The following is a 19,365-nucleotide window of genomic DNA, read 5'->3' on the forward strand; positions in this document are numbered from 1 at the left end:
CATTTTTATAGTTAAAGAGAAACACTGAAAAAGTTTATTTTCACAAAGGCTGTATGTATGTATGAACTAACTTAAAGTTTACATTGATATTAAAGATGTTATTTTGGACACAAGCCTACAGAGGAGCCTGGTTCATTGTTTCAGTGGCCAGCTGCTTGGTATTCCCTGTGTTTGTGGGCCCCTTCTGTTGAGTGAAGTGGCTCTGTTTGACGTGGGGCAGTCTATTGTTCCCTCCGCCACTGAGAACAAAAGCAGGCCTGGGAGGCCTGTGTAGGGCCCTTCTTTACTGCTTTGCCCAACTCAGCACTGCACTACACACACCACACAAACCAATCCTTGCTTTCCCAACACACAGACACTGTCGACATGGAAACCACAGTAATTAGAACCCAAAACTGTAGACTCTTTTATAACGAAAAACTGGGAGACAGACCGAGGAAGTTCAATGAAATAACTAATAAATTCAAATAAAAGGCTTTACTCTTTCAAATGACATAAATGCTATAACTTCGATCTCCTTTTGGGCTTTTCAGGTTATGAGGGGACACTCTGTGACAGTAACATCAACAACTGTCAGCCTGACCCATGCCACCATGGTACTTGCATAGATGGTATTGCCAGCTACACCTGTAACTGTGATGCTGGCTACACAGGATATCGCTGTGAGAACCAGCTTAATGAGTGCCACAGCAACCCTTGTCAGAATGGGGGCAAATGTGTGGATCTAGTCAACAAGTACATCTGCCAATGTCAACATGGGACCTCAGGTAAGAGGAAAAATCACAATAGTCTGTTAATGCAAACCTTTCAATTATGTATTTAAATTAAACAAAAGCTGGCCAACATTTACAGTCAATTCAGTGCAACTGTAGGGAAAATGTGGTGTACAGCATGCTCAAACATCTGCAAACGATAAGGCTGTTTAGGGTGATAAATTATATAGAATAGACGTATCATTATGTCTTATCATTTTGATTGACGTTTTCTGTACTAAAGTATATTCCTTTCTAAATGAAACTCTAACTTTTTCTCAAAACAGGCACAAACTGTGAAATAAACTTTGATGATTGTGCCAGTAACCCATGTGACTATGGCATTTGCAAAGATGGCATCAACCGATATGACTGTGTTTGTAAACCTGGCTTCACTGGTAAGGCCCAATAAAACTAAAATACACATTTGAAATGTAAAATAAATGAGTCCTCAGTGAAAATGTTAACGAACACACATCTGAATGATTTATAATGTCTCTCTTGCCAGGTTCCAAGTGTAATGTGGAGATAGATGAGTGCTCATCCAGCCCCTGTAGAAATGGAGGGACATGTGTGGATGAAGAAAATGGATTTCACTGCCAGTGTCCAGAGGGCTTCAAGCCTCCATACTGTTACTCCCAGGTGGACGAGTGTGGCAGCAGCCCATGTGTCCATGGCTCATGCAGGGATGACATTAATGGGTATGAACTGTTCTCTAACTTGTTGCAAATTCTACAAGTTTCGACACATACATCCAAAGTCAAAGTCAAAGTCCACTTTATTGTCAAAGTTTCCACATGTGTTAGACATACAGAAAATTGAAATACCGTTTCTGGCAGTCCCACAGTGCAAATATAAACAAGAACATGTAACATAAAAAAATAAGAGCGTAGAAAAAAAGGGGGGGAGGGGTAAAAAGGGGTATACAAAAAAAAAAACCTAAGTAATATACATATGTTAGACACAATCAACACAGTTTGACGGTAGTGCAAGTGCCGTTCATTGTATCACGCACAACTTTTCCTTTTTTGGATTATTGACTGTAGCCCTATATTTTCTAGTTACCGCTGTGACTGTGAGCCTGGATGGGTCGGGAAGAACTGTGATCTAGACAGGAACGACTGTTTGCCGAGTCCCTGCCAGAATGCTGGCACATGCATCGACCAGCTCAATGGCTTCACCTGCAAATGTCGCCAAGGCTTCAGAGGTAATACATCAGAAACAGTACAGTCTAAAGTGAGATCTTCACATGTGTAATTGAAGTGTTTACCAAGTATCAGAATACTTTATCTACATTTTGTATTTAAAAAGGCTCCTCCAATGTCTTCCATGGTTTCCTCCCCTAAAATGACAATGTCTACCTCCCCCTAGTGGTGTTAACAAATAATGGCAGGCAAAATTTTAGGCTGATAAACGAATTCAATTTTGATATATGTAATGTCTTCTCTGCCCATTAGGTAACCTCTGCCAGATGAACATCAACGAATGTGCTTCCAGTCCCTGTCTGAACAAGGGCACTTGTGTGGACGGTGTAGCAAGCTTCACCTGTTTGTGTGAGCTTCCTTACAGTGGACCCACTTGTGCTGAGGTCCTCACTCCTTGCTCCCCTAACCCCTGTGCCAATCATGCCCTCTGCAAACACACACCAGATTACTTGGGCTATCAATGCAACTGCCAGTCAGGTTGGCAAGGTAAGATAACTGCGCCCTTGTCTATTTAAAAATAACCTTTCTTGAATCTTACAGAAAGTCCTAATAAATAAATATAACGCTCAGGTTCTGGAATTAAACCTTATTGTACCCTTATTTTTCATTTTCAGGTCAATTGTGTAATGTGGATGTAAATGAATGCATCTCCAACCCCTGCAAGAATCGTGGGACCTGCACTAACACACTTGGAGGCTTTGTGTGCTCCTGCAGAGCTGGATTTACTGGGCTGACATGTGAAACAGACATCAACGACTGTACTCCTAGTAAGTGGCCAAGCAAACAAAGCGTGCTGAATTGCCTTTTGCTGCCAAAACACAATACCATGTCTATGAATACTGTTCTTGACCAAAGTCTTCGTCTCTTTGTGGCATCAGATCCATGCCTAAGTGGAGGTTCCTGCACAGACGCTGTGAACTCCTTCCATTGTAGCTGCTTGGCAGGCTTCACTGGGCCCCGCTGTGCGTTAGAGATCAATGAATGCCAGAGTTCGCCCTGCAAAAATGGAGGCACATGCACAGACTATGTTAACTCCTACACCTGCACCTGCAGGCCTGGTTTTACTGGCAGCCACTGCGAAACCAACATCCCTGATTGCACTGAAAGGTGAGTGTATACTTCACATTGCTTTTAAACCGGTTCACATGTAAATAATTACAAAATATGACAATAAAATGTGTTCATTTCCACAGCTCTTGTTTCAATGGAGGTTCCTGCACAGATAAGATCAACAGCTATTCCTGTACCTGCCGCTCAGGCTTTACTGGCTCCCACTGCCAATACGAGGTCAACGAGTGTGACTCCCAACCCTGCCTCAATGGAGGCATCTGTCAAGATGCACTAGAGTCCTTCCGCTGCTCCTGCCCCAAGGGCTATACTGGCTTCCGCTGCCAGGTAAAAACCCTCACTGGCTCTTCTTAAAAAGATCTTGTTAAGTTCCTTGAGTCTTCATGGCTTCATGTTTTAAGACAAATAAATCCTGACAATTTTTTCTTCTGGCTATCCAGACACCTGTCGATTGGTGCAGACGCTCATCTCCCTGCCAAAATGGAGGACGCTGTCGGCAAAAGGATTATTCCTTCATCTGTGAATGTACTAATGGCTGGTCTGGACGTTACTGTGACATCTCCAGGGTCTCTTGTGAGACAGCCGCACGCCAAAGAGGTATGTGGAAAATGAATGACAATTAACCTTTGTGTTTGTGTTTTAACAGTGTTTAAAGTCAAATGTTCTTCCAATCAGGGCTCCAGACAGATGAGCTATGCCACCATGGTGGTCACTGTGTCAACACTGGGAATTCCCACTATTGTAAATGCCCTGCTGACTACACAGGAAGCTATTGTGAAAGCCAGGTAGACCACTGTGAAGACAAACCCTGCCGCAATGGCGCCACCTGCAGGGGATATGTGGGAGGGTACCAGTGTGACGTAAGTAAAACCAATTATGTCAATATTATGTGCGTCTTTGTCAGATTAAGTCAGTATTCACACAGTTCTTGATCCAAATTGTTGAGGTAATGTATTTGTTTTCTGTATGCCTTTACAGTGTATGCCAGGATTTACTGGACAGAACTGCGAGGTAGAGATCAATGAGTGCCAATCTCATCCTTGCCAGAATGGAGGCACTTGCATTGATCTGGTGGGACATTATATCTGCTCCTGCCCACCTGGCACACTTGGTATGCTAGCACATATTTAACAGAAACAATATTTTGAGTGACGTTTTTAAGATCATTTACAACAAGTTATTAAAAAATATAATAGCATTTAACAATCCTCATTTTTTTAAGGTGTTCTCTGCGAGATAAATGAAGATGACTGTGCTCTACCTTTGAGGCTGCGCAGTGCTCCTCCTAAGTGCCTCAACAATGGCACCTGTGTGGACAGAGTAGGTGGATACCGCTGCAATTGTCCCCCTGGGTTTACAGGAGAAAGATGTGAGGGAGACATAAACGAGTGTCTCTCCAACCCCTGCAGTCCGCCCAACAGTCTTGACTGCATCCAGTTGCCAAATGACTACCAATGTGTCTGCAAACCTGGCTTCACTGGCCGAAAGTGTCAGAGTAGGTTCAGTGTGTGTGAGTCGCAACCTTGTCAGAGTGGAGGAGTCTGTTCTGTATCCACCAGCTCTGCAATGGGATACACCTGCACATGTCAGCTTGTAAGTATACATTCACATTAAGTATTCAAAAATGTCATACATTACAACTTTCTTTATTTGCGTATTGAAAGCTCACAATCTAATTGTGTCTATTTTTAGGGTTATGCTGGGCTTAATTGTGAAAGAAGCATGTCCTGTCGGGAGTTGCCCTGCTACAATGGTGGTAGCTGTGCACTCACCACAAGGGGGGCGCGTTGCACCTGCCATACAGGTTATGGTGGACCCCAGTGCCAGCATCGCAGTAATGAAGGCTGCTCCTCCAAGCCCTGCAGAAATGGAGGGTTGTGCACTGAAGAAACAAGCTTCCCTTACTTTCACTGCCAGTGTCCCAGTGGCTGGAGAGGAAAACGGTGTGAGCAGGACATCCTTCCCTTCGAGCCTCAAGTACCCTTATGCCCTCTAGCAGAATGTGGTGGCAAAGCCAAAGATGGTGTTTGCGACAAGGAATGTAACACATTCTTTTGTGACTGGGATGGCGGGGACTGTTCTCTTACACCAAAAAACCCCTGGTCACAATGTTCAGACTGCTGGCGTGTATTTAACAACAGCCAGTGTGATGAGTACTGCAACAATGCTGATTGTCTGTATGACAACTTTGACTGCATGAAACAGGAGAAAGTTTGCAAGTGAGTTTACTTTTACTCTTAATTTAATTCCCTCGTTTTTCCTGTACTTATCCGAGAAATCTCAAGCTGATCCTTTTGTTTGTGTCGTCTCCAGTCCAGTGTATGAAGCCTACTGTATAGACCACTTCGCTAATGGAGAGTGTGACCTTGGCTGCAACTCAGTGGAGTGTGGCTGGGATGGTTTGGACTGTGCAAAAAAGGTTCCAGAAGTCCTTGCTGATGGTGTCTTGGTTTTGGTAGTCCTACTGCCCCCAGAGGAGCTTCAACGCACCAGCACAGCTTTTCTGCAGAAATTAAGTGCTATCCTACACACGTCACTGCGCTTCCAGCTGGACAAAAATGGAGAAGCCAAGATCTGCCCATACATTCGCGGGGCAAGCCTCAAGCGGGAGCTGCAACTTCAACAGGAGGTCATCGGGTCAGTCAGGAAAACAGTAAACATCAAATATTGTGTTTTTCTTATACATTGAACATTACACTAAATACCTGCCTGTCTGCTATTTTTGTAGCTCCGAAGTGCACTTGGAAATAGACAACCGTCTGTGCGATCAGAAATCTGATGGCTGTTTCCCTTCAGCTGAAAGAGCTGCAGACTATCTGGGAGCTCTTTCAGCTGTAGAAATGCTTCGCTTCCCATATCCCATCAAAGAAGCCCGTGGTGAGTAGGTATACTTAAAGAACATAAACTAAAGACCAAGAAAGTATTGTGTGATAACCAGTTTCTTTTGTCATGACAGGTGAGGGAAGGCATATTCCTGACCCAATACCTCAATGGGGCAAGCTGATGCTGGTCGGGATAGCTTCCCTTTTCCTTATGGTCATCCTTGTGCTAGGAATGTTGATTGCTCGTAGAAAGAGAGAACACAGTACCCTTTGGTTCCCTGAGGGCTTCTTCTTAAAGAAGGAACCCAGCAGCAACAAGAACCGCAGGGAACCTGTGGGTCAGGATGCTCTGGGAATGAAGTAAGTTAGTTGTTTGCAATTATGTGGTATTATAAGGTCTGAAACTTTTAAGCAATATAGGTAGGAATTGTGTTAGGGGGGTTATTTTGAAATTGTATTGGTTTTATCTGTGTCTTACTTTTTTAACCATCATTTTCTGTTAACAGGCACATGGCAAAAACTGTGGAAGAATCTCTCCTTGGCGATCACAGTGACCAGTGGATGGACTCGGACTGTCCAGAGGCAAAGAGGCTCAAGGTCAGTTACAGATTGTCATCATAACAAAATGTCCTAATCAATTCACTTAGATGCAAGCACAAGAGTGTGAACATACAATTTATCACAGCATTTAAGCCTGTGTTGAAGCTTGCAGTAAGTATTGAAATGTATTTTTCTCCTTCTGTGAGTTCAGGTTGAGGAGCCAAGTATGCTCTCAGACAGTGAAGATGCAGTAGACTGCAGGCAGTGGACACAGCATCACCTTGCAGCTGCAGATATTCGTGTGCCTCCCACCATGGCCCTCACCCCACCTCAAGGAGAATTTGAAAGCGACTGTATGGATGTTAATGTCCGAGGCCCAGGTTGGTAACTTTAAGATTAATGATCTGTTATTTGGAACTCTTGAACAGACACAAACTAACTCACTGTTTTAATCTCATACCAGATGGTTTTACACCGCTCATGCTGGCATCATTCTGTGGAGGCGGATTAGAGCCTGAGGTGACAGAGGAGGAAGAGAGTGAGGAGTGTTCTGCCAACATCATCTCTGACCTTATCTACCAGGGAGCTTCCCTAGCTGCCCAAACAGACCGCACTGGTGAGACAGCGCTCCACCTGGCTGCTCGCTATGCCCGTGCTGATGCTGCTAAGAGGCTGCTGGATGCTGGCGCAGATGCCAATGCTCAGGATAACACAGGTCGCTCACCTCTACATGCTGCAGTGGCTGCAGATGCACAGGGTGTCTTCCAGGTAAACAGCATATACTGTTTATTGGCGATGTTAGAAATGCCTATTACAAATGTTAGCACATGTATCGAGTAAATCAGAATGTTTCACCCCAATTTTTCTTTTTTCATCTCCTAGATTCTGATCCGAAATCGGGCGACAGATCTTGACTCCCGTATGTATGATGGCTCCACTGCGCTGATCCTTGCAGCACGGCTGGCAGTAGAGGGCATGGTAGAAGAACTCATCACTTGTCATGCTGATGTCAATGCTGTAGATGAATTGGGTAAGTTTGTAACTCTTCTCTCAAGTGGATATCTTTATGCTGTTGTTACTGTTTTGTAATAATATTCACTGAAACCATGGATGTGTATTCTCAATGTTTGTTTTATGTTTTAGGTAAATCCGCCTTGCACTGGGCTGCCGCCGTTAACAATGTGGAGGCCACTGTTGCACTGCTGAAAAACAGTGCAAACAAAGACATGCAGGATCTCAAGGTATGGCATCCGTTTATACTGTTTTTACACTTTTGGATCAGCGAGGCTTAAAATAAAATATGTTTGTATCTAACAACATCTTTGTTTTGTAGGAGGAGACCCCACTCTTCCTTGCAGCTCGTGAGGGCAGCTGTGAGGCTGTGAAGGTGCTGCTGGCTCACTTTGCAAACAGAGAGATCACAGACCATATGGACAGGTTGCCCAGGGACATTGCTCAGGAGCGTATGCACCATGATATTGTGCAGCTTCTTGATGAGTACAACACAGTCAGAAGCCCCCAGGGCCATGGAGGGGTTGGACACCACCTCACTGGGGTACACAGTCTGTCTCCTCTCATGTGCCCGCCCAGCGCCTTCATGCCTAGTCTGAAGAACACCCCACAGAGCAAGAAGAACCGCAGGCCTGGTGCTAAGGGTTCTAGCCTTGGAGGCCAACATGCTGCCAGCCTGAAGGAGTCAGTCAAGGCCCGTAATAAGAAGCTGACCTTGGACATGCAGAGTGCCTTACTGGAGAGCTCTGTTACCCTGTCCCCTGTCGACTCACTGGACTCACCCCATGGGGGGGCTAGCAATGCTGGCTACATGACCAACCCCACTTCCCCTGTGGCCATGCAGTCACCAGGGCTCTACCACTCCTCTATGTCTGTCCCAAACACCCCCATGATACATAGTAGCATGTTGGATGGTAGTGGCCCCTTCGCTGTGTCTCTAGCCCAACTCAATGACCTAGGATCCGGGGGAATGTCCTTGCAGGGACGCGTTTCCATGGCTTCAGATGTCAACCATGGCTATGTGATGAGTTCAGGCCAGATGCTTAACATGGGCTTGGTCAGTCCTGTCAGTGTGCCCTTTGACTGGCACAACCGGATGTCTTCCTCTCAGTGCGGTCAGCAGGTTGTGAATCTTGTGCAGAGTAGCCAGGCAGGCATGCACCCTCAGAGCCCAGCCATGCAGCAGCAGACCATGCTGATGCACCAGCAGCTCTACCGTAACGCTATGCTGCAGCCCACACCTGTTACTTCAACGCCCACTATCAGCCCAGTCAAGCTGCCCTCTATTGCTGAGCAGCAGCAGCAGCAGCAACAACAGCAGCAGCAGCTAATCAACCACACCATCGCCAACCAGCAGAACATGGCCCGCATTGGCACCTCTACCCCACCGACTCCTCAGACTTCCCAGCCCCCACCATCCTTCTTCCAGCAGCAGCAGATGCCTCAGCAACCCTCTCAGCCCCAGCTTCCAGCTCAGCCCCCACAGGCAGCCACCCCAGCAGCCCAGCCCTCTCAGCCTAGTGGCAGCACTGCAGGAACGGAGGATTACCCTACACCTCCCTCTCAGCACAGCTACTCATCTGCACTAGATGCCACGCCCAAGCATTACCTCCATTTGCCCAGTGAGCACCCCTACCTGACCCCCTCCCCAGAGTCTCCTGAGCCCTGGTCCAGCCCCTCTCCTCACTGTGTCTCTGATTGGTCAGATTCTACCCCAAGCCCAGCAGTTGCTGGCCCTGCCCAGACCCAAATTTCTCAAATCCCAGAGGCAAATGGCAAGATGCAGGTGTTTGCGTGAAGATCTCATGGCCCCTGCTTGAAAAGGGACCTGGGGTAAAATAATTTGTGGACTGGCTCTTGGGCCTGTCTGTTTATATGTGTCAGCCTGTTTCCAAGATTTTCATTGGATTTGGATTGACTATGCTTATCACATGGAGCGTCTGCTAGTGATTTTTGCAGAGAAAAAAGTAAAGGGAAATGTGTGTTGTCTGAAAAAACACCAGACAATTTAATGAAGTAATTCTGTCACAGATGGACTTGTTTTTTATTATAAAAAAAAGTATATGAAGAAAACCAAGTCTTTCATTTCAAAGATTTAGGTGTGCTCTCCTGGAAACTAACAACATTTAAAAAGTAGATATGAGAAAAAAGTAAAATGTTGAAGGGAATTCATTTATTTTTATTTATTGTTTTTATCTCTGAATTGCTTTTTTTGTAGGTGTTTTCACCCTCTTTCTGTTCTAGCTTCTCAAATAATGTGCCACCCCCCACTATTTTATACTGAATGCCTACATTTCTATTAAGCCAACGTGGCAAGTGATGGTAAAGGAATATAATTCATTGTTCAGACGAGTAAACAGACAGAAAGAGGAACTTTCACCTCTATTGACTGATATTTATTTAGGCCAACGACACCTGGTAAAGATGAGAAACTGGTTCTAGCAGATATATATTAAGAGTTTCTCAGCAGTAGTGATATATTCTGATTTGATTGAATTGTGGTTATTGATTTCTTTCCATAAGAGTATTATGAATAAGAATGTAGATGAGTGTCTTTGAAGCACTTCAAGTGACCAGCCTCAAAGGGCGAGTACAACATATAACTGCAATGGATATTTATAATATATGGGTGGCATTTAATACATGGTCATTTTTGTTATGAACTTTCAAAAGTAATCGTAAGAGTAAAGGTTTAGGTGTAATCTGTAGTTTCCCACTGCTTCTACGGGACTCTTACCTCCAATATTACTGTCACCTGTATTGCTTTGCCTTTAAAATCAGCCTCTCACTGCCCTTTAGTGTGTGTTCTATTTTGTGTTTGTTACAGTTGATTTATACTCTGTTTGTTTGTGAAAACCATGGATACCTTTTTTCAACATCACTTCGGATGTATTAAGCTATGCTTATCAGCTGCTATTTTATATCACTCTTCCCTGCAAGCATTCCTCCATTCTGCCTTTCTTGTTAAGTGTGTATGGTGTGCTTTTCAGCAACATCATCCAGCACAGTAGAAACAGACAGGTAGAAGTCCACATAGTGTCCTTTACTGGACTAATTGGAAACATTCCTGGATTATCTGCAGCAGTTTAGGTCTTGTTGAAACTCTTGCCTGGTCTCTGGTAGTGTCTGTGGTGGAGTAGTGGTCAGTGTGAGGGTGTGGCCGCTGGGCTGTGACTGCTGATGCCCTGTCACTCCTCAGGGAGGTGTTTTATGGCATGCAGTGGAACGGTTCCCTTGCATCTACAGTAGCTCCCAGTCCAGGGGCAGTGGAGATGCATCTTAAGATGATTGTTAGAAGAGACTGAAGGAAAGAACACTACTATGTAGTGCTGCCCCGTTAAACCTTTTACACAATTCTGAGATGACACTCTGAGTCATCCAGCTGACACCTCGTATCATGTCTGACCAACGCTTTACCCCCACATGACCTGAGATTTACGGATAGAGGTTATCCTCTCCCTAACGTAGTATGGACATTTCAACATAAAGTGAATTGATAATTGTAGCATTTTGAAAAGTAACCATTGCATTTTCATCTTATGATGTCATAAACAGAAATTAGTAGGCCATCATTCCTAGCTACTACTTTTGTGGTGGCCTAACACTGCCCCTAGTTGTGTCATAGAGTTTGTCTTTCATTCATTGTGTTATCCTGTTCACCATAGCCTCAGTTACTGTTTTGTCAGACCTGGGAAACATGTTGATGTTCCTATGAACAGTTCACATTTTACTAACAAGAAACTGTTTTGTTTTTTATTTTTATATATAACCAGTCTTTCAATTTCGCTACCTGGTCGCACTAAGTGTTTTGTACATTTCAACCTCCCAACTTCTGTTTGTAAATATGTTTTTTTCTGGGTAGTTCTTGTCATTCTGAAATGATTGTTATGTACTAAAAAGGACAAAAATAAAATGTACTTCATTTAGCATTATTTGAAACTGAGGCTGTGACTGATATTTTATTGGTCTTGTGTTATTAGTCATAGATATTTTATTATCATTATTAATTTCTATACTTGTTTAAAAAGGTAGTTTGAAATCATTGTACATAAAAGCTTTCCACGGTGTTCTTTCTACAGTTAAACGTTGTTAAGTTACTTACAATAAAACTATAGGGAACTACATTTTTTGTGTTCTGGTTTTCAGTGATCAGTTGATCATTAATTCAAGTCATAATAATTGTTAGAACTCAAAATGCAGTTAAGTGATGAATTATATATTAAAAAAAAATCTTCTGTCCAACACAAAAGCCACACAATAAATGCTGTATTTGGAACTGATGTTTTGAAATCAAACTTGAGGCATTTGACTTCCACTACAAATGTAATAATTCAATTGTAATTCAAAATGTAACCTCCAACACAAGCTACTGCCTAATATATTGCCACAAAGATGAATGGATACCTATCTGATCTCCATCCAATCGATAAGGCCAAATCTTATTTTTTCCAATTTATATATATTTTTTTCTTTTCGTATTCTTTTCACTGCCTAATAATACATCAACAACTTAATAAAAATAGAGTATGTAAGAGTGGTTACAATTCATAACGATATGATTTTATCATGTTCACCTGTAAAAACCAAGAGAAACATTTAAAACAAAACAAATTACAAAACAACAATAAAGGAGGTCAAATAATGATGTACATATTTTCATATACACTTCCTATTAATACTGATTATTATCCTACAGTTAAACATTTTACTTAAAATCTTGTTGTAGAAGTTGTATTATTATATTACTGTCTCCTTAAGAATCACTTTTATAGTCTATGCAACCTGGCAATAACATCTTTATTTCTTCCCTCTTATTCTCTGCAGTAAGTGCAGCATCGTTAGAGTAGCATTGAACACTTTGTCATATTTAAAGGTCATCTTATAGAAGGCGTCCAGAGGCAGACGACCAGTAGGATCAGCATGCTTCAGTGCAGTCATGGGCATATACAGGCGGTTTGTCTGGTGGCGCAGAGGAGGCTCTTTGGCTGTGATCACTTTAATGGCTTGCTAAAGAAAACAAACACAAACATTTTTACACTGGAGGCGACTTTGGCATTATGCATTTGGACTGGCAAAACCACTTAATGACTTTTTAATCTCAAATAGACAAATAAAAGTCATCACTTGCCTCAGCCACTTCCTCTGGTGTCTGGCCTATTGAGGCGAAAATCTTTTTAGAGTATGGCAGGTAAATTTCACGGAAGATTTTTGCGGTCTCTTTATCCGTCGCTGAAAGATCCATATTCTCAGCGTCTTCATACACCTTTCTTTCAAACTCTGTCACAACAGGGCCAGGTTCCACTACAGTCGTCCTTGTGAGAGAGATGTAAATAACAAAGTTACCTTACAGTCAACAAGTCATATTGCTATGGGTTTACGAGTTACTTAAGTTTGTGTTGTGGGGTGGCTACATTTAGTTGTTAAAGCTGATACATTTTTCAAGACTTGTAATGTAATCACTTGATGTTAAACGTCAACGCTTGCACTGCCAGACTTTCGCAAAATCCTTCCACAGCAAATTTGGAGGCTGAATAAACGTCATTGAAAAGGATTCCTGTGTAGAAACATAAGGACACAAGTTAACAACCTCCTAACTCTTTTTTAATTAGCTTCTGCAATTTCACAGACACAAACAAACGCACCCTGTGTTCCCATGACGCTGCTTAGCACCACAATATGGCCGCTCTGCCTCCGCTTCATGTCAGGAAAGACCTCTTTCACCAGACGTACCAGGCCAAAGAAGTTTGTGTCAAACAGCTCCTTCATGGCATCAATGCTTTGGCACTCCAGAGGTCCAATCATGCCGAGACCAGCATTGTTAACTATAACAGCAGAGTATTTAACGTCATTATAATTTGAAGATATTAAAAATGTGTCAATGAGAATGTCAATGAAAGTAGACAGACCAAGAACATCCACCCGTCTGTCCGGCAGGCTGTCGACACACTCTCTGATGGAGGATTCACAACAGGCATTTAACTGTTTGATTTCCAAGGTTTTGTTTAAGGAGTCACCTGCTGCTTTCTCCAAGGGCCCCCGTTTCCCAAGATCCCTCATTGTGGCAACCACTGCCTCAGATAAATAATGAAAACACTTGCTGTAAATAGCTATAGTTATTCTATCGTCTACTTTTTTTCTTGTTAATGAGAGTGAATGGCTGACCTTTAAACCGTTTGAGCTCATCTTTGGCCAGCCTTGCAGCCACAGCCAAGCCAATGCCTGAGGAGCAGCCAGTCACCAGAACCCTCCTGGTTCCCATGGCTCTATGAAAGGGAATGACATTTAAATAAAGTTCCAGCATCTTCATCATCATCATCATCATCATCATTATGTACAATCTGCAAAATAACATTTAATTTTGTGATTACAATTCCCTTACAACATGCAAGTCAAGTAATTTATCCTGAATTATTGATATCCTAATCCTAAAATAGGATTGTTGGCCCAAATTAAATGCAGCAGCCTTATTTACTGTGATATAACGACAAAAATGTACGTGAAGCAATTAGTTTCTCTTATTTTTTGTTTATCATCTTTATTTTCCTGTATGATCAATTAAACTGGTTAAAAATAGGTGGTCTTCTAAAAAGGCTGTTCTTCCTCTGTGATGTGTTTTCATATCTATGATGTTTTTGATTTGGCCATTCACCTCATATAAAAATGAAAACTGAACCACCACAAAGGGCAGTTTTCTAGTACATTTTCTAAAACACCACTGAGGGATGGTAGGTTGCAAGGAATCACTGGATGTGAAATGCTAACCTTCCACTGCATGGCATCATTACTTTGGTATGTATTCAGCGATTATATTGGCTCTAATCTGATTTACATATACTGGAATTTTTAGCCGCTACAAAAGCTTAGTGATTCATCCACTGAGGCCCTTCATTCAAGCTTGAACCCTGTAACAGGTCAAATCAATCATTCACGCTGAGGCTGTAAGTTTATGTTGAATAAAAAATACATTCTAGCTAAGGAACAAAAACATTTGAATAGCTAATGTGAAAAAATTCATTAAAAAGTAATTGAAAAATGCACAATTATAATAGGTATATGCCATGACAATGTCATAGTAAATGGGTCAAAATAGTATGTCATATGATTTGATAAAAGGCTTAATAGTCTTAAGCATGTCAGAAATCTAATTAAAAAGTCATTGAGGGTTTTGTTTATGTTTTTAAAGTCGAAAGAATGCCAATGTATGGAATGACATATATTTCCTTAAAATGTCATATAATCGTTAATAATTGTATTTAAAAAATCATAAAAGTTAAAAGTATAGCATCTTTAAAGAAAAATCTGAAGTGTGTCATAAAGAGAAGTCATTAAAATGTATACAGTATGTGATATAAAATGTCATATTAAAATGATGGTTTCTATGTGATAACTATATCATCTTTTTTTTGTTGTATTCATACAGTAATTCTCATCAATAGCACATTTAAAATGACATCACAGATGATACAATATACAATAAGGTTGTTATGGGAATATATTGTACTGCAGACAATGTTTGTAACTACAGAAAGAGTTAAACTCGTCCAAATTCAGACCTAGAGGCCTGTGGTGCTGCTTTTTTGTTCAATTCTACGAACCTGTAGAGTGAGCAGCGCGTCCTCCACAGCAGCTGATAAAGGGAATAAAGACTGTAGTCTAGAGAACAAGTGGGTCGATCAAATAATGTTGCTGCAGAATTAAGGGAGGAGAAACCCAACCAAGTCACAGCGGGACAGGCTGCTACATAAACCCAGGGATTAGGCTCCTGAAATGGGTCACTCGACTCAGTATGTGGGAGTTGTAGTTCTTTGGAAATGGTTCCTTGAAAAGTGTAGTTCTCAAAATAGTTAAACAATAACATAAATTATTATTATTTATTTATTTATTGTTCACACAAAAACGAGATGGACGGTTCATAAATTACTTAATCAAAAAATATCAATCTTAATTACATTCATCCATTTGTTGAATCTGTGTCATTCCGGTTCACAAATGTTTGATGACAAAGTACATTAGTAATACAGTACCATTAACATTGGTAACATTAATAATCTGTTTCTATAGATTTGAATTCATAAAATAACGTAAATGTCTGTAGGCCTACACTACTAACAGTTTTGGGTTGTGTTTCAAAGTTGACATTTTTATTTTGAAAGTATTTGCCGGAAGTTTTCCTGTAGTATCCCAACCAGAGCCGTATCCTAACCATAGACTGTATCAAGATCCTGGCAAACTTTGATTTGACGAAATATACTATTTATTGCAGTTTCTCATTGTGACTGCAGGGTGGCAGCAAACAGCTGTGAATCATATAATATTTACAATAATAAATAATTTAAACAATAATCAGTCCACCACGAAACAAATTGTCTATTCACAAATATGTTATATAAGGGATCATGTGCAGGGCATAACATGGTGTAGGGATTATTTGGTTAAGTGCTGCAGTTCTTCAATGTGACCACTGGATGGCGCTGAACACACCCATTGCTCGTTAGTTCTATAACACCAGACTGATATTTCCGGTAAAAACGATCAAAAATAAAACAACCGAAAACTGTGGATGCTGTAATAAAAATAACATTTTAATTTGCAATCTGTTTACGTTGCATTGCGGATTTTAGCAAGTTGTTTTTGCATCCAAGAGGAAGGGAGTTTTTTTATTTATTTATAGTAACTTCAACTAACAGTAGGCCTACTGTTGTTCACTTGGCAGACTAACATTCACACCGGTTCGCTTTACATTTAACGTGATAGTAAAACTGAGAATGCGTGAGAGCTGGACTGAGGCTGAGGGCGGGTTTACCATGTCGTCCTATTCCTATATGCTTTGTCATGAGAAGAAAATTCGTTACCCCATTCTTTGTTTATTTAAAGGCTAATAATGTAGTCCCATTATAAAGCTTTAAAAAGACGATGCAGCCTGTGGAGAGAGAAACGTATAGAAAGTGCAGCGCTGAAAAGACTACAAAAATATTCAATAACTTCCCTGTCTTAAAGATAAGTTCTACAACAATCACAAAACAAATGATTGTTTTCCAACTGGTTGTACTTCTATATTTATGTTGATGGTTAAAGCAGAAATATGAAAAGGTAATAACATCCAATAAAATAAATGACTACTTTTCCAGTGTTGTAGTCAAGGATGTATTACTGCACGGGCATACCGGGCCCAGGCCCAGGGGCCCAAGGGCCAAGGGGGCCCTGAAGCCCAAGCCTCCGCACTACAATTTCAATATTGTCTCTAGAACATAATACAATTAAAAGGGCCCTGAAGCCATAACATTGGTTACATTATGTAATATATCTCAATAGGGCCCCTCAATCATATGCCACGGGTTGTGTAATTAATTCATACCTCATATGTTAAAGCCCCCCCAAATTAAATAGAATAGCATATGATAGGTCATATAGTGCTCCTGAACCACAGCTTATCAATGTTATTCATCCCTAATATCGGAAAAGGGCCCTTAAATCAGTACCATAAAGCAGGGGTTCCCAACCTTTTGCAAGCTGGCCCCCCCTTTCGAAGGTTAGAATATTAAAAGAGGTGTGTCCTACTCGTCCATTGTTGTGATACAATGCTGCATTGCTGCCACTTTGTTACATGACATGGGAGCTATCGAAAAACAACTTATCAACGAAAGAAATTATGAGTTTTCAATAAATAAAATACTAGAATACATTTCAAAGAGGTTTGAATTTTGTATTTCCATAACAAAAATCTACTGTTTTCTGAAAAACCTTAACTATTTTCAGACCTTGTGACAGTAAACTATTGCAGCATTATAACAACACTGGAAAAGTTCCACTCCAGCAGTTTTAAGATTTTGGGTGCACCTCACTTAATAACACATCAGTAATTATTACCATTTCTTAAAAAACATTTATTTCCAGTTCAAAACCTTTGACTGAAATACCTATGGAGCTACATGTCTTGAAGATAAAATGAAACAGATTCAAAGTAACATTTTCCTGAGTTACACAGTGAACAGGATGTCAAATATGAGACATTAAGGTATTAGTTTTGTATCCTGTGCAAGCACACTACAAGATGTTGACTGCAGGGGCTGGGGGTTAAACTCCCTACCCTCCAATTGGTGGACCACCATCTACCTCCTATCTCAACAGCAGCCAGTTTTCTTCTTTGTTGTGCACCAAAACTCCCTCTGTTATGCGTGTGAGTCAACCTTTTGTCTTGTGGTAGAATGCATTTGTTAGAAATGCGTTGAAACTCCAGGGATTTAGTGTGCAGTTACAAAAAAGCTATCACAGTATCTGTGCTCACAAAAGGTGCCATGTTCGGGCTTCTTATGTTACATGAATCTTGTATAGTTCATTGTTTCTGTCCAACCCAGTTGTTTGTTCTGTTTGTGTTTCAAACCAGGGTTGTTATTTAAGACATTGTGTACAATATGGTGGTAAATAATACGGCATGGGAAGAAGGCGTTTCACTTGTTTCCTGAGAGATGAAACTTGACCCACCCAGTAATTAAAAACAAAAGGTGACAATCTACGATTGAAAAACAGGATTGCATTGGACCAAAGATGTACTTAATAAGTGAGCACTGAGTGTATGTGCTAGTGTATTGTAATGACAAGTGAGGACATGGGTGAAAGACTTCCACAGTGACAAAACATCACATCTAAAAATTGGTTGATATCAAGGTTCAAGGTTTCAAGGTTTCAAGGTTTTATTGGTCATATGCACAGCATATACAACGTATATGTTGGCAATGAAAATCTTATATCCCATGCTCCTCCAACAACTCAACATACATGTTGACTGTCCTCCATGGATGGCAGCTCCATCCTGGTGATGTGCTGAGCAGTTTTCACCACCCTCTGTAGAGTCTTACGGTTGAGGGCGGTGCAACTGCCATACCAGGCGGTGATGCAGCCAGTCAGGATACTCTCGATGGTGCACCTGTAGAAGTTGCAGAGTATCCTGGAGTCCATGTTGAACTTCCACAGCCTGCGGAGGAAGAAGAGCCGCTGTCGAGCTGTCTTGGATATGACCCTGGTGTGATGTGTCCATGTCAGGTCCTCACTGATGTTTACCCCGAGGAACCTGAAGCTGCTGACTCTCTCCACAGGAGTCCCGTCAATGGAGATGGGTGTGTGTGCCTCTCTCTGCCTCTTCCTGTAGTCCACAATCAGCTCCTTTGTTTTGCTGACATTGAGATGGAGGTTGTTGTCCTGGCACCAAGATGTCAGGGCTCTGACCTCCTCTCTGTACGCGTCTCGTCGCCGTCTGTGATCAGGCCGATGACGGTCGTGTCGTCAGCAAACTTGATGATGGTGTTGGAGCTGTGTGTGGCCACGCAGTCGTGCGTGAACAGGGAGTAGAGGAGAGGGCTGAGCACACAACACTGAGGGGCTCCGGTGTTGAGGGTCAAGGTGGAGGATGTGATGTTCCCCATCCGCACTGCCTGGGATCTGCCCGTTGGGAAGCTCATGATCCAGTCACAGAGGGCGCTGTTGAGCCCAAGGTCCCTGAGCTTAATGATGAGCTTGGAGGTTACAATGGTGTTGAATGCTGAACCGTAGTCAACGAATGAATATATAGTTCAGAATGATTTAAAAAATTTTTTACCTTTGATATTCTGTTTGAAGTTAACAGTTGAGGTTTGCACAAAGACAAATAATGACTTTAATTGTTCAATCGTTTATTATGTATTTTCCAAAGTGACTTAAGAGATCAAATTTAAGTCAACAGTGTATATGAAGCCAGCCAGACAAACATGACCTGTGTCTCATCTACTGTATATAGCCCCCCTACAGTCATGTTGCACACATTCACCCTCACAAATATGCACCCAACGAAAAGCATTGGTACTTCTAGCTGATATTAAGATGATGTTGTTTTAAGTCAGTAATATCCTCACCTGTCCCCTGTCTGTCAAACTGATCATTCAAAGTTATGTATTTGTTGCAGTGCTGTTGTATTGGGTTAAACTGTACAACTGT

At 41.7% G+C, this 19,365-nt stretch overlaps 2 protein-coding genes across 4 annotated transcripts in view; one reads left to right on the plus strand and one right to left on the minus strand.

The window, feature by feature from the left end:
* notch3 (notch receptor 3) overlaps positions 1-11,522 on the plus strand; it is a 29,175-nt gene extending 17,653 nt beyond the window's left edge. The window contains 22 exon segments of the mRNA XM_063903045.1: positions 534-767; positions 1,040-1,150; positions 1,261-1,453; positions 1,814-1,959; positions 2,210-2,443; positions 2,572-2,724; positions 2,836-3,064; positions 3,151-3,352; positions 3,466-3,622; positions 3,701-3,885; positions 4,004-4,136; positions 4,248-4,618; positions 4,718-5,244; positions 5,339-5,662; positions 5,754-5,902; positions 5,982-6,207; positions 6,354-6,444; positions 6,599-6,767; positions 6,851-7,155; positions 7,270-7,417; positions 7,531-7,628; positions 7,721-11,522. Of these exon segments, the coding sequence (XP_063759115.1) occupies positions 534-767; positions 1,040-1,150; positions 1,261-1,453; positions 1,814-1,959; positions 2,210-2,443; positions 2,572-2,724; positions 2,836-3,064; positions 3,151-3,352; positions 3,466-3,622; positions 3,701-3,885; positions 4,004-4,136; positions 4,248-4,618; positions 4,718-5,244; positions 5,339-5,662; positions 5,754-5,902; positions 5,982-6,207; positions 6,354-6,444; positions 6,599-6,767; positions 6,851-7,155; positions 7,270-7,417; positions 7,531-7,628; positions 7,721-9,196 (5,861 nt within the window). The 3' untranslated portion in view covers positions 9,197-11,522.
* zmp:0000001048 (retinol dehydrogenase 8) lies at positions 10,474-15,144 on the minus strand. 3 transcript variants are annotated; one of them, XM_063903111.1, is made up of 7 exons: positions 14,994-15,144; positions 13,561-13,661; positions 13,413-13,466; positions 13,041-13,220; positions 12,859-12,952; positions 12,527-12,710; positions 10,474-12,405 (listed from the first exon to the last, which is right to left on the minus strand). In XM_063903111.1, exons 2-7 carry the CDS (start codon positions 13,655-13,657, stop codon positions 12,196-12,198), a joined length of 819 nt encoding a protein of 272 aa, XP_063759181.1. In that variant the 5' UTR covers positions 13,658-13,661; positions 14,994-15,144; the 3' UTR covers positions 10,474-12,195. The 3 variants fall into 3 exon arrangements, with proteins under 3 accessions (XP_063759181.1, XP_063759179.1, XP_063759180.1); XM_063903109.1 differs by having other exon boundaries at positions 13,305-13,466; XM_063903110.1 differs by having other exon boundaries at positions 13,305-13,470; positions 14,994-15,091.
* Positions 15,145-19,365: the final 4,221 nt, after the last annotated feature.

This window comes from Eleginops maclovinus, chromosome 16 (genome assembly GCF_036324505.1).
Source record: "Eleginops maclovinus isolate JMC-PN-2008 ecotype Puerto Natales chromosome 16, JC_Emac_rtc_rv5, whole genome shotgun sequence".
NCBI classification, from domain to species: Eukaryota; Metazoa; Chordata; class Actinopteri; order Perciformes; family Eleginopidae; genus Eleginops; species Eleginops maclovinus.

Bases quoted from the DNA above. Each gene is read 5' to 3' on its own strand.
- zmp:0000001048 (XM_063903109.1), bottom strand. From the start codon at position 13,657: ATGGGAACCAGGAGGGTTCTGGTGACTGGCTGCTCCTCAGGCATTGGC. The intron at 12,953-13,040 runs GTGCGTTTGTTT...GTTTCTACACAG, and splicing joins CAGCGTCATGGGAACACAGG to GAATCCTTTTCAATGACGTT. The intron at 12,406-12,526 runs GCAAGTGATGAC...TGTTTTCTTTAG, and splicing joins CACCAGAGGAAGTGGCTGAG to CAAGCCATTAAAGTGATCAC.